We start from the raw sequence: 14,848 nt of genomic DNA, 5'->3' as shown, positions 1-14,848 counted from the left end.
TGCAGGACACCTTTCGCATTACTGTTATTTCCCCCCCACATTACATGACAGAGTTTGGAAAGATTCTTTAAATTTAATTTAATTGGGCCCGAATAACAAGTCTCCACATCGTTTTGGTCATCCTAGTCAAGTTTGTTGACTTGCTTGTTAATTCTCTTTCATTAATACATTCATCAAATCTGTACGGCACCATAATTGGCCTACTATGTTAAAAAAGTTTTAAAATCTTCCAAGGTTTTTTTTATAGTGTACTTTGTTTTTTGTGTATCAAAACATTATTAGGATTAAGTTCTTATTATCATTATTGTTTGTCGTTGTTATTAAGACAGATAAATATTTCATTTATTTTTTATTCTCAAATTCAAATTGACATACAACAAAATGGCATAATGATAGCTCTGTTTCTCTCGGCAATATTATCTATAAAAAAGCAAATCAAATAAAAAAACATCAGCAATAAATACAAGTCAATTAATTTCATCCAGTGAAAGCAAAAGACACACAAATCTGAAAATACAAAGAAAAATACAAAAGAAGGCATCAGTGATGGCTACATTAAATAGGCTATTTGTGTTGGCAGTAGGCCTCCTATGCTAACAAGCAAAACAAAAACAATCTTCACTGTTTCAAGAAAATCGAATTTCTTAAGCCTCTGGCTCGTGTTTGTAAAGTGCACGTCATGAACTTTAGAAGTTGGAAAAAAAAGCAAATAAAACCACGAATAATGACAAATAATTCACATTATAGCTAGTAAAATGCCTGCGTATTCAAATATATGCAATTAAGTTTTGATCTGGTGGAAGACAGATTTTTTGGTCGGAGTAACGTGGGCGATTTTCTACCCATGGCAGTGCTGGACATGGCAGAGGGGTCATCCAGCCACGTCTCCGTGGAAACTGGAAATTAGAGGATACACATTTGTTGGCAGAACCGAATTAAATACATAAAAATAAAGTTTAGTGTATGTGTAACAAGATACAAAATAGAGCTTGTGATAAAAACTGTCGACTGGTTGAAAAAGCAAAAAAATGTCGTTTAAAAATGCATTTTAAAATAAACTGATTGACACGCATCACGGACACATCTTGGTAGGCTACAGGCCTGATAAACGTTTACTATAGTGGGGGTTTTAAACACTTAGTAAGGAGTTGCGCGGTTACGGTGGCTTCGTAGTTTAAGTTCGGAGAGGTCATCTTCCTCACTGGAGTGGAGCTCCATCGCTATTTCATCTGAGTCACTGAAGTGAGAGTGCGGGGAAAACTCTCCATCACTCCGTGGAGAATCCTTCCTGCCACTTCCAATCGGGACAAGAGAACCGCTGGCCCGCGATGGAGGAGAGGGCAAACACATCGCTTCTTCAACCATGGCTGAAAACGACCCTTCATCCAGCGGCGGATGGAAAGTCATCCCGCTGATGTGGACAGGTATACCGCTGGCCGGGACATGCGGAGCGGCTGCTGTCCTACAGGTTGGAGGGGACGGAGAAGCTCTGTCCTTCTCCGCTGGCGCGCGGTTGGTGCCGGAGCTGTCGGTACTGTTGCTGGAAACTGGACCCTGAAGCAGCTCAGCCAACGCGTTGATGTAAATCTGCGCCATCTGTAAAGTTTCATACTTCGACAGCTTTTTGTCGTTGTCAAACGCCGGGATGACGCTGCGCAGCTCGTCAAACGCGTGGTTCAGCCCGTGCATACGCCTCCTCTCGCGCGCGTTGGCAGCCACGCGCCTCTGCTTCTGGACCCCGTTGATTGGTTTGGAGGAAGGGGCTCGCTGTCTCGCGGATGTGTCAACTTCGGGCCCGGCAACGGTGCCTTTAAGGCGGCACAGGTCCCTGACTTTGAGCGAAGACGAGGAGGAGCTCTTGGCAGTTTTTCTGTAGCTGGGAGGACTGGGGTGAGACTGGGATGAGACTGGAGAGCCATTATCTGAAAAACATTTTACAAACATTTTAATGACCTATAATCTATCATTAAATTAAACGCGTGCACCTAATGTTGCGTTCATATTCTGTTTAAATTCACAGAATTTCTTACCGTGGTAGGAACCGGTACTCGGGCACGGCGAGTGCTGCAGGTACTCAGAGGACGTGGCGTGTGCCGCGCAGGTGCCAGGAGGCTGCGCGAGAGCCAGCCAGGCGCGTGGGTCGCTGCCGCTGTCCACGAGTGTGAGTTCAGGCAGGTAGTGGGAGTCCTCGAGCTGCTGTCCCTCTCCTGGGCTCTGCTGCTGCGACTCAAGGGCAGCCACCCGCCGCGCGTCTTTGCTCCAGGCTTCCACACTTCGGACATCCATGTTCCTCAAAACACACCGCAGGTAGTTTGGTAGAAGGGGGAAACGAGGGCACGGACTTCTCTATTTGAATGTAACAGTCGCGTGCGGGACTTCTTCTCTGGTGTCTCAAGACGCGGCGTCGGTTTAAAAAGCGGCACGCGCCTGGGAGCCCCCCTCCTCGCGCTGGTCGCGTGTTGACGTCCAATGAGGAGTCTCGGTGTGGCCCAAGAAAGCTGATTATGGCCCACCAAAGCCGGACTGTTTATGATAACTTTAGAATGTGAGGAGTGTTTAACGCAGGGGAGGTAAGTGGAACCTCCCACAGGGCGCACGTGGATGGCTGAAGGTAAGCGTGCACGTTCTGAGCGTGGGCAGCTCGAAACGTGCACAGCTCGGATCTCATTAGGGGCGACAGGTATAGAGGGGGTGGACATTTAGGGTGCAAAAATGAGAATGTAATGTAATTGTTTGTTCAATACCAGTGATCGGTGCTACATTAAACCTCAGGCTGGGAAAAATCATGCTCAGCAAAACCCAAACTCAAATTAAAAGCAAAATAGGGACCTATAACTGTAAAGGAGGGGTCTTAAAATTAGGAAATGATAATTTCTTAACAAACCAGAGAGACTAAATCGTCATACTTGGGCAGAATTGTTATAATTTATTTTTTTAAGTAAAGCAAATAGGCATTTTATGACAGATAATAATCTGTCAATAATTTCCCACACAGTAAATATTTAATTTGAATAATATTCATCTAATTACATAATGCGTACTGGTACATAATATTTTCCCTTGTAAGAACTTTACCTGTATTAGGAAGCACAGAGAGAAAACTGATCTGAAATATAGCGAACACACAAAAAAGTTTCGATTGCACATAAACTGTACATGACCAAGTATGGAAATAATTTGGGGATGATAATGAAAAACATATTTATTCTAAATTGGGGGAAGGTGGTTTTAAAAAAAACCCAAAACATTTGCAACTCCTGGCGCTCGCGCCCTCATTGTCAATTCAGATCATCTCCAGTTTCCATTTTTCTTTTGTAGCGGGCCTAAACCCCTTTTGATCTGGCTCTCGGAACGCCCTGACGGTAAAAAGGCTTCACAGGGAACGGAAATATGAGCAGGGGTCTCGTGCACACCACTGTTTTTGTACCGACACGAGCTGTATCTGGCGCGCGGGTGCAAATCCGGTCACATGAGAAGAACGTGCTTACGGGTACTTTACGATTTGTTCATAAAAAACCCCAGCATTTTATTAAGAGTTGTCAATAGACTTGCTGGTCAGGAGATGAATAAACTTTTACATAGCAGCCTAACTGCGATCCGTTGATCAAAGTGTTCATGTTTACTGAGATGCAAACTTTTGCCCCATGGCAAATGGGTTAATTGCTTGGTGGAAATTTGCAGACAAGTATCCCGGTTGTATCGAGGAAAATGGCTAAAGACGAGTTTATCAATATACGAGAAACTACAATGAAAAAAAAAGTTTAAAAAAAGACCTGAAAAAAGTTTTTAATTCAGCTCTAACGGAAAAAAGACAGATATAAAGATAGCAGGAATTCCCGTTATATCCTAGCAGTGTGGGAAAATAGCTTTGTGGAGAAATCGCACAATTTCAGCGATAACCCGACATCAATCTTTTCTCTTTTTTATTCATGCATTCATCACGGGGACGTCTTGCGGGCTAGAGGTCTGGCGCCGAACATTCGCCCCCTCTTCCCACCTACAAGCCCCCATCCAACGCGCCGGGCCGGGCTCCTGAAGCTACCGACAGGTTGGATATTGTAGCTGGCGATTATTAAAGTGTCGCGGCCACAATGGAGACTCTATGTTCCATTGGTCACGCCTGGGGGTTCCTCGAGGGAGAGGGGAGGGGCTCCCATTCCTATGCGCGAGAGGAGTCTGCGTGCTGCCACTTCTCATTCCCGTCTCCTGGGAGACGGACACGAGACAGGGACAGCGACTTCAAGGCTTCTATCTTTCAAGAACCAAGGAGAAACCTATGTTGTTGCCGTCAATAAATGCTTCAAAGCTCTATGGAAAGTTTGCTGCCTCACAAGGCTAACATCCTATGGCAACCTATTATATGATTTTATTTCAACTACGTTTTCTTTGGTCTCATTCAGACCAACACAAACCTGAAGTTCCGGCCTTAATAGTCTCCCTTCAAATGCAAGACATTTTGAAGGGACACATCTATCGCGTCAAAACAGGAAACGTTAAAAGAAAGAGGCCAAGTAGTAAGATGCTGGTTTGAAACCGTACTTCAACTTGTTCAGTTATCAACTTTTAATCGTGTGTAAAGTTGTACAAGTGTTGATAAAAGTTCTGTTTTTCAGAATTAAATTTTCTCTGTACTTAAAGCTTGGTCTGACAATATCAAAGAAACAAGGAATGCTAAATAGTGCCATCCACTGGGTAAAAGGGTGAACTACAAATCCCAGTGAAGATATCCTCAGCAGCAGCAGCAAGTTATCCATCTAGCCATGGATTCCAGAGGATATAGACCGCACAGTCGTGAATCAAAGGAATATAAGTGCAGATACAAGTAAAATCACAAATAAACGGGAAATAAATCCTGAAAAAAAGGTGTGGCAATGGTGAGAATTGAAATGGTATCATGATTACACTTTCATATTAGTCCTGTGACTGAACATTTGCTAAATGTCAAAGTAGAGCTTCAAAAATGATTCAAAGTATAGAAGCAAGAGGGTTCGATAAGGCAATATCAAGATCATATGTTTCTTAGGATAGTTCTGTTTTTATCAAATAATCAAAAAAAAAGCTCAATTTTGATGGTTGATCTATCATTATTAATCACCTAACCCGTAACTATATCATACAGCCTGTGAATGCAGTAAACAAGCCTCCGTGCAGTAAAAAGTGCATTTCTGCTCCTGGGACAAACAACCAATACATCCCATTGTAGAAAACCAGTTTATTAGACAAATTATACACAGAAAGCTTTGCCACTTGTAACAGAGGCCCCAGTTTGTTCAGTTTTTGAATAATATGCAACACATACAACAAAATAGGCCTATATTAAATACTGTACATCATATTTTTTGAAAATTATCAAATAAATCCTGCAATTCTATGTAAGAAATCAAAAATGTTAACAGCAAAAGAGCAAGTTTGTCACATGCTTTCTTTTTAATTAACTTGCTGCTTTTTTAAAGTTGTTATTTAGCCAGCAAATAATAGAATGATCTTGGAATGAGACAAGAAAAGCAGGAAATTGCACGCATGTGTGTGTATTTGTATGTGTGTATGTGTGTGTCTGGGCAGAAAAACCAACGGCAGTAATGCAGCAATGTGACTGCTGAACTCAACACTAAAGCTTTGTCATGATATACTCTTCTTCATTTTGTTAAACAAAAATAGCCTCGACATGTAAAATATACATTTTATATCTTTTTTCCCCCATCTATACTTAATAAACCTTTTTAAACATCTGCCTTAGTTTGCCTAACACAAGAAAAGAATGTCTAAGAATGATCCAAAAACACTGTGGCTTGAGATCTCGAAGCACAACATTTTGCAGTTTTAGTTCTTAAAGATAAGAAACAGAAATTCTGTTCTAAGCAACTAACATTATCAATTATTAATACAGTGTTAGTGAGGGAAAAACAAAGATTTGGCTCCATTTGATCGCCCCCAATTATTAAAATATCCCTTTTATGCTTTATGTGGTGCTCCCCATCAACAGCCCAACCTGTACCTTAATGGTCCCATTTTAATCAATTGGCACTTTAAAAAACAAGTATTATAAACAGTACCCTTAACATTACAGATAAGAAATAGAAGTATATTTCTGATTCATCTCATTAGAGGCAGCCGTTGGGTTTTATCGGCCTCTCTCAGGCCTTCCAGTGACCCCGCGGTTCAACCACTGCTTTGCAGGCAGCGCGTGTTGAGTCTTCCAGAGCATCAACGGTGACGGACATGGCCGGCACTGCGCTGAGGCGATGGCTTCTCCTCGATAGAAATAATCCATTTTCACCATTTGAACGTGGTGAGCCGTGATTAAGGAACTGAACCTGACCCGGCGGAGTGAGTCATGGCGGCACTAAATAAAGCAACGCGTTGAAATAATGAAAGCAAAAGGACAGAAAGAGTCTGAACCAAGTTAATGATCATTGAAAACCGGACCAAAGCAATTAATTTAGCAGTCGCTGTTTTTCTTTTCAAAGTCTGTGGAGAGAAAAGAAAAACAAGCAGACAGCTCAGAATAATGTCTTTTTTTTAGTTAAAACTTCCTGACCAAAACACATTCCATGGATTTAAATTGTTTTTTCTTTTGGAAAAAAAACCCCCAAACAAACCCAAAAACAATAAAAGACAAAATAAGTGTCTTTAAAGTCTTTCTGCTCACTTTTTTTTCTTTGATTAGTGTTTTTTTTAATTTTTTTTTGCTGCACGAGTCTTTATGAGGACATCACTGTGAAACTAAAAAAGCAGGTTGCACAGTACGGGTGATAAAAGAAACGCTCGGATCTACATACAATCACTTACAGGTCTGTGGGCACTGGTACAGTGCAGTGGCATCGACAGAGTCCTCAATGTGCATCAAAAATGGTAGAAACAGTTGCAACGGTTGAAGCACGGAAATGGCAAAAAGACTTGGAGATGGTTGCACCAAATAGGTGAGTTTTTTTCATTTATTCATTTTTTACAGCGGTTTTCCTCATGGCGGACTTCGGATCTGCGCCACGATCGCGCAGACGTGAGTCCCGATGTCAAGGCTTGGGTTGAGTCAAACCACTGTTTGGAGATGATCGCACATATAGAACCCCGAAATATGGATGGAATAACGGCAGAGGAGAGAAAACTCCTGCCGAGTCTTCTAACCGGAACAGACCTTTTCAAAACTACAAGGGGCGTGCTGCTTGTACTCCCGGGGTTACGGCTGGAATGACTTTAAAAACAACTGCCTTATCATCTCCTAGTCGTGCGAATCCCTTGTTTGATGGCTAAAGACTCAGGGCAGCCCTGGCACTGACACGAATATAGAAATGCTTCCAGTAAACCCTTGTTGATTGGGTTTACTTGGTCACGGGTCGGCTGGCTTACCCGTTATATGAGACAGTCCTCACATACAAAAAACAGAACCTCTAAAAACACACCCCTTTTCACTCAAATGAATCCCCCAAAACAATCACAACAACGACAACAACAAAGCAAAGATTCAGGCCCCCCCCTTTGCCCCGCTCACCAGCGTGGAGCCCCGAGAGCCTCCGTCAGGCCTCCACCTTTGTCCTACGCCTCACGTATAAAACAGACGCCCCAAGCAGGAACCGAAAACATAAAAATGACTATGTACATAGCTCTCTATCTTCCCTCTCATCCTACACCAGACTGTAGTCACCTCACTCCCTCTTGCTGATCTACTTCCTCCCTTTTCCCTGTTGGCCAATCAGATCCCACTCCTCATATAGAGGTGCCCCTGTCGGGATCATTGCCATATCCGAAGTTGGGTCCAGGGCCTGTGGGCTGGTAGGGGATGGAGGACATTGTTTTAATGGGGCTGCGGAAGAAGCCACCATTGGGTGCCCTCTGCCGGAAAGGGCCCACCCCGCCAGTCCGGTGGTCCTGGAGGACACCACCACCGCTAGTGAAGCCAGTGGAGAATCCAGCGGCGGCGGCTTTGGCGGAGAGGCTGCGGCTGAGGGTCTGGATCTGTTCGGGGATAAAGGTGGTGGTGGTGATGTGGGTGTTGCGGAAGTCGCTGATCTGCTCGAGTGCCTGGCGTGCGGCGGGCAGGGCATCCATGTCGAGGGGCGTTAAATCGGCGGAAGAGGTGGAGAACTGCTTGTGGGGGCTTTCGTCCTCGGTGCACAAGCTGTTAACCCGGCGGTGTAGGTGCTCCAAGTCGATCTCCTTATCGTCCTGCAGAGGCGGGGAGGGGGGCAGGAAGAATGGAGCGCGCGATGATGATGATGATGGTGATGGTAGGAGATGGAAGACAGCGGGGAGGAGGGATCGGATAGGAGGCGAGGGAGAAAAGGGGAAAGGAAATGGAGTATAAATAGAGGACACCAAAAAGAGGAGAGTTGACCCAGATATAGAGTTTGGAAATGACAGAGGGACGGGAGGGTTGAAGATTCGATATCCATTCAACGAGCATTCATGGAGAGAGAGAAAAACAGCAAGAGGGAGAGGTGACAACAAGCATGTGGAGGTACGGAGGTACACGTTGAGAAGGGGAGCGGGAACAACACGGAAGAAGAGACAGATGAGGAATCAAGGGAGTGCAAAAGGAGAGGAGGAACAGAATGGAGGGGAGGATAGAGAAGCACACTCTGAGCTCTGGTCAGAATATTGAAAGGAGAGAAACATACACTTCTATACTTTTTAAAAGGGAGGGAGGATTGTTTGGAACCACAGTGCATGTGGTTCCAAGCTGCCAAATCATGATAGAACATTACAACATGGCCACAAACAACTCATCTCTTATTACTTTAAATCATGTCTTACATCCTTAACAGCTCTAATAATCTTAACAACAAAGCAAACTTTAGCTTAAGCTTAACCTTATAGTGAAAGATAAAGGAAGCTTAACCGAACTCTAATCACATGAAAGGATGCATCCACAGGGGCTCTGGGATGGGAACACAGAGGTGTTTCATGCTTTTACCGCACACTTTTGCAGTGAATGAGGTGCTGATTTAGAGAGAATCTGAGTCAACACATGGACATAAGAGTCTCAGGAGGGAGGCTGGGGCTCACTGTGGAGAAAAGGTGTGTTTGTGTGTGTTTGGGGGGTGGGGGTCACAGGATTTTTGACAAACACAGACTTACTGACCGTTTCCCTTGGATCTGGGGGTGTCTGGAGGGGGCTCTGGGCCTATTGTATGAAGCTTGTGGACAGAAGGGGGTGGCGGTGACGCCCCCTGGACGCCATCTACGGAAGGGACAGTACGAGGGAGGACAACACGAGGGGCAGCTACTGTGTCTTGTGACACTATCATACACACTCTAAACATGTAGAGAAGGGAATATCCGGAGGGAGTTGGTTCCGAGGTGGAAAAAGAAGAAGGGATCAAACGTGGTCAGTCTGGGGAGTGGTGGGAATTGATCAAAAAAGGACTGAAGCAAGAAGAAGTGGTATTTGTGAAGAAACGTGGAGAGATGAGTGCGTTTGTACTGCCATGAATGGAGGTGCAACGCCCGCTGCCCAGGATTCTTGGGTAAAACAGTCAAACCTTACATACTTACACAGATAAGTTAACAAGAACTAATCTAACTTACTCACTAAGGCTTTTCATCAGCAAAGCTGCACGATCATTTATTTTGCAACATAAGGCTTTGCAAAAATATCTGTACAAGAAATAGATACTTTATTGCAGGCGTGTAGCAGCATATAACTCAGATAAAATGCTGTATTTCTCCTCTACAGGTAGAGACAGCACCATCTAACGGCTAAACGGCGTTACTGCAACAAACTGGCAACATGCCAGCTGTTGTGAACAGGAAATTTATTTTAAAAAAACACTGGATTTACTTTTAGTGGAGATAGTCCATTATTTCTCAGGATACATATTCAAAGATCTATCCATGTCATCACTTATTTTTATTTATTCTTTTAATCTTCTACTGTATGTATAACCTTGGGGTGGGAGGTGAGGTGGTGAAGGTGGTCATTCTCATTTTGGGGGTGATCTCAGACGGGTTGGTGGGTTCGTAGGAGTGCTGCACGATCAACGCGCAGGGGATGTCGCAGCATGCCGGCGGCTGGTAATGGGTGGCTGTGGGGACGGTGGTGTTGGCGGAGTTCGGAGTCTGGTTCTGACTTTGACTGCCCAGGGTGAGGGGGTGGTCGCTGGGGATGTGAGGGCATGGATCAGCAGCTTGTCTGGCAGATGGACCGTCTGCCTGCATCTGGTAGGTGTGTGGTATTCACATGGGATTGTGTGTGTGTGTGTGAGTGAGTGAGGGAGCGAGAGGAGCGTAGTGATTTGTGTCAACGTGTTTGTGTGTTTATGTGCATGCGAGCGAAGTGAGAAGATTCAAACGAGACAGAAAAGGCAAGGAAGTCACATCAACAGACGGCCAGATGCACAAGCAGATAAACATCAGACGGACGGGGACCGAGAGAGGATGAGAGACAAAATCAGGCAGATGGGGGGATGAAAAGGTGGAGGAGAAAGAAGACAATTGGAGAGACAAACAGGTGGGGAGGGGTGAGCGAGAAGAGAGACATGGCAGTCAGTCAGCACACACATTTAAGCAGGTCCTTCTGTGTTGTGTCCCCAGGGACACATCCACACAGTCGTTATATACCTGGAAAGGGGAGATGTTTAAATGCCATTTTGATTTGTTCTCCCCTCTCTCCCTCACCCTCGCCCGCTACACCCCTCAACACAGAGTACTTATCTACAAAAACAATAAAAAAAGGGCAATATGAGAGCTTTGAGCCACACCGACACACATCGTTACTTTGAGTTAGAATGAGCAGGCTGGCGATTCCCGTCCAGAGTGCTGTCGTAAATTTAGTTTTTTTCCGCTGTAGCGAACAGACCAATGTGGCAGGAAGGGCCGACTCTTCTCATGCTAAATCTGAAGCTCAAGTGAAATATCACACATGGTCAAAAACCACAGACGTCACCCGTATGGAAGAGCTCTGACAATAACAATCCAATTTGGCGCAGTGCTGCAACACTGCTGCTTCATTTCTGGAATTTGGGGTCATTACAACGACAGAACTCCTTCACACCAACCAGGGCAAGAACACGTAAAAGGCGAAAGCCATACAGGCTGCTGGTAATGAGGGATGAGAATAATAGATACCTTTATTTCACACGTCAGATGTTAGGCCTTCTGTAAAAATCAGTAACCACTTGGCGGCTGCTGTTATTTGCATGTGTGTGTAAATCAAAGGGGTCTCCGATGCGCATCTGCAAATTGCTTGTCAAAAGGAATCAAGACGTCAAAAATCCCGAGGAGCTCTGAGGCGGCGTTAAGGGCACCTTGATTCAAGCGGCAGAATAACCAGGCCCAGGCTGGAAACGCTTCTTTTCAGCCTGCTATAATGGGCAGCGGGCACGTAGCAGCGTTACAAAATGCGACGCATTGTGGGTGTAAGAACCGCGGTGTGATGTAGTCATCCTTCATTCTAATTAACATCTGAAAAGCTGGCTCACTGGAACGAAGCCCTTTATTGCACGTATCCTTGTCAAATGTGCTCAAGCGTTATGCGTTTCTTATCACCGGTGACTCACGCGGGTCAACTCCGCGTTTATGGATGTATTATTAAGCCCGCTAGAAGAAACTGACGGCAGATCGGGAGGCAGGATCGCAGATAATGGCGGCCATGCCGCGACACGGAACAGAGAACCACAGCACAAACACTGACATTTAGCCCACAGTTAACCACAACGTCACAGCATGGATGTGCACAGATGTACGGTATGTCATACATGTAGTGTGAACAAGAAACACACTCAGACACAAGCGAGGCAGCTGGATCAGGATCTGGACATGTAGGTGTGTGTCAGGATGATCTTTTTAGATGCAAAAGCAATCAGTGTCACTGCGGTTGCATGTGCACGTGCCACTGAGGTCAGGGTAATCTGATTCCTCGGGGATGTGACGAAAAGACAGCCACCCAAGCATGTTCGAGATGAAGGTGTGAAGTCGCTAATGGGGTTCGTGACGCGGCAGCGTTTTTCCAAATGTCAACATTTTTGAGCCCGAGTTGCTGAGAGGAGGCAGAAAAAGGACTGCGAGTTTGCGCGCGCACGTGAGTGCTGGCCCAGTGGCGTGCGCGGCAGCCATATTGGTGAAGCCATCTGTTATCTTTGGGGAGAACGGAGGAGGGTCACTCTTGGTTTCCTGACAGGAAGTGAGCAGCAGCGTCAGCAAATCTCTGAATAAACAATCCACAGGTGCTGATCTGAGATCAGAACCTGGAGCGCGAGATGAAGCTGATGGGAGGATGAGACAAACATTCACGGCCAGTGATGTGATGTGTGCCGTTGGCTCTGGGGTCGAAAGGTCAAGTGTGTCTCTTTTTGTAATGTCTCATCATAAGTAAACCAGAATAGACTTAAACAAAAGGATCTGATGAACAGCATAAATGACTTTGCAACTTCTGCTGTTACTTTTTAAATATATGCGCAACATCGGAAGCCTGGATGAGGGAAATAAATTGTAGATGTAGTTATTAAAACCTATCCGTCCCCGTGAGGACTTCGACGCCCCTGAGGGCTTGAGGATGATCCTCCATCTCACCACTAGATGGTGCTAAAACCAACACACTGGACCTTTACGTCAAAGGTTCAACGGTAAATCCAGGCTAAAGCAAGACATTTCGGGCTCATGCTTGGAGGCAGGCCTCCAGGATGTGGTACTCTACGTGGTTAAAGACTCTTGCTTCATAATGTCTGGGGGGAGTTAACGTCCGCTGCGACGGAGAGGCAAAACTCAACTCGTCCTTCACCCAGAGCGAGGCGTCTCGCCGACATAATTACAAGCGTTACGGTCGGCTTCACTTTACGCGTTTAATTTAAGGCAGTTGGGTGACATTAAACACGGCAGACTTACATCAGTGACCATGAGTGAGACGGAGCTGTGCGCCGGCCCGCCGTTCTCCCCAGTCAATGAAATACTGCACATGCAATTTATCTTACAAGTGGCTTTGAAGTTGACTTAAATTTGTCCCCCTTCTTCCGCTGGGGGAAGACATGCCGCAGTGATCCCAGCTTGACTTTCCCCTTGTTCTGCTCTCTGCAACATATCACTGCAGCTGTTCGCCCACTTGGAAATGCTGCCCGCAGATGGTTTGAGATCTGGTCACGGCGCGGCGGCACGCTTTAATGAAAGGAGGAGGGCCGCGCCGATTCTGACGGACAGGTTTCTGTTTTCGGGTCTCCGCGACTCAGCGGCAGAGCAGCCTCAGACAGCAGACTTCGGGCTCATCGCTGCTGGGATCGTGGCAGAGATGTTTGGAGTCCAGTCACCTTCGGTGTCCGAGGGTGAAGCGGACGAGCTGTTTGCGCTCCGAAAATGAGAAGAATTGCAGGAGGCAGAGCGCAGCCGGTGCCTGACGCTGCCCGATGAGCCGGCGAGGGCTGTGTTTGAAGCACGGCGAGCCCCCGAGGTCGGCCGGTTGCACCGAAATAAACTCGATCCGAACCAGCGGAAATCAATATGTTGCTGCTTTGATAGAGGGGAGCGATAAAGGTCAGGGGTCAAGCATCAAAAACAGCCACGCCTGACTGAGCTGACCTCCTCTGCATGGAAGCACTGAGCTGGATATTATTATGATTCATGTCCCACCTCTGCAGCAGTACGTAGTTTGTATTTATAGTAAAATGTGACCTCAGTTCTTCTGAAAAGTAACTAAAAAATGCCTTTAAAAACAATCAACTCATTAAATAAGTGGAAGAACGTAATATCCTGAACAGCCAGGCATAAATCAGATCATCGACCACATTAGTATTGAGCCAGATTCAAAAAAAAGATCCAAAGCAAATCAAAGATGAAATCCCTGCTGCCCCTGACCGCGTTCTCCTTTTACTCAGTCAGGGGCTGATTCCACCCGCTGCCCTCGGCGGCTAATGAAGATGGCGGCACGGGAGACACGCCGCGTTTGCGCGCGTAGCGACTGCAGCACGCCGCGGCTGACATGACTTTGGGTGCAGCCAGCAGTTTGCCGTCTTTGTGACTGCTCAGCAGCAGACATGACTGCTGATCCAAATGACAGATTAAAGCTGGTAAACTGAGCGGGGGGGCTGGCGGGGGTGTGCATGTGCGAGAGAGGGAGAGACAGACGGGGAGGGGGGGCGGATCTGATTAGGAACAACTTATTAGTTTGCTGCCAGTGTCGCCGCAGAGATCATTACAAATAATGGAGTGCGACCCATGTTCAGATGTTAAGCAGACTCATCTCTGGAATGGGGGAGTGGTGCGGATCCACCTGACTGGGCGTCCAAATTGAAGACTAAATCAAGTGAGAGGGTGCCCACGTAGCGAGGAGGGCGAAACAAAATGAAACACGGGCACTTCGGATTGCGTTCAGTTTCGTTAGTTCTCTTGTCGGCAACTCGTCGTCGGTCTTGCTGAACATAAGGCAGAAACAGAGCACGTGCGCTGGAAATTAGGCAAGACGGAGGGATGCGAGTGCACGACTCCACCTTAGCGTCTAAACGGCACAGAGACAGCCCGACCAGCAAGCCCTGAGCACAAATGTGGCAGACATCGGACGTCCTCTTTGGTCTCGAGCTAGCAACAATCCGCGCAGAACTCCCAAATGGTTTGTCCACCATCGAGCTGATGGGTTGCATTGTTTACCTCCACCGTTGCCTCCAACAAGCCCAACAATTCAAAGGTTTTCCGCCGCCGCTGCATCATTGTGGCTCAGCCTGCTGCCTAATCCCAGTCTGTGCCTGTCGGGATTGGTGCCAGTTTTGCATCAAAACATCGAGCTGCAGCTGCTTGGCTGAAGGACTCCTACCTGTGACTCGATGGGATGATGAAACTTGTCCCTAAATTACTTTCCAGATGACTGCTGTTATCAGACTCTAATCAGGAAAAGTAACCTTATCTGCCGCTGAATCACCCCGGCTTTCAC

General features: G+C 46.2%; 2 protein-coding genes across 4 annotated transcripts in view; both read right to left on the bottom strand.

The window, feature by feature from the left end:
• Window positions 1-360: 360 nt before the first annotated feature.
• atoh1a (atonal bHLH transcription factor 1a) lies at window positions 361-4,931 on the bottom strand. Its single transcript, XM_057032332.1, has 2 exons — window positions 2,031-4,931; window positions 361-1,922 (listed from the first exon to the last, which is right to left on the bottom strand). Exons 1-2 carry the CDS (start codon window positions 2,284-2,286, stop codon window positions 1,138-1,140), a joined length of 1,041 nt encoding a protein of 346 aa, XP_056888312.1. The 5' UTR covers window positions 2,287-4,931; the 3' UTR covers window positions 361-1,137.
• Window positions 4,932-5,197: 266 nt separating this feature from the next.
• Window positions 5,198-14,848, bottom strand: part of grid2 (glutamate receptor, ionotropic, delta 2) — a 263,655-nt gene continuing 254,004 nt past the window's right edge. For 2 of the 3 annotated variants that reach the window (XM_057032330.1, XM_057032329.1), the window contains exon 16: window positions 5,198-8,163. In XM_057032330.1, the coding sequence (XP_056888310.1) occupies window positions 7,705-8,163 (459 nt within the window). In that variant the 3' untranslated portion in view covers window positions 5,198-7,704. Of the gene's footprint in view, window positions 8,164-9,883; window positions 10,156-14,848 lie in introns of all 3 variants that reach the window. The other variant, XM_057032331.1, reaches the window with a different exon arrangement.

Source organism: Takifugu flavidus, chromosome 5 (genome assembly GCF_003711565.1).
Source record: "Takifugu flavidus isolate HTHZ2018 chromosome 5, ASM371156v2, whole genome shotgun sequence".
Lineage (NCBI taxonomy): Eukaryota > Metazoa > Chordata > Actinopteri > Tetraodontiformes > Tetraodontidae > Takifugu > Takifugu flavidus.
Note: the sequence above shows the minus strand (reverse complement) of the source record. Positions and strands in the feature narration are given on the sequence as shown.

Coding starts and splice junctions, on each gene's coding strand:
- atoh1a (XM_057032332.1), bottom strand. CDS start 2,286: ATGGATGTCCGAAGTGTGGAAGCCTGGAGCAAAGACGCGCGGCGGGTG. Junction 1,923..2,030: donor GAGTACCGGTTCCTACCACG/GTAAGAAATTCT, acceptor AATGTTTTTCAG/ATAATGGCTCTCCAGTCTCA.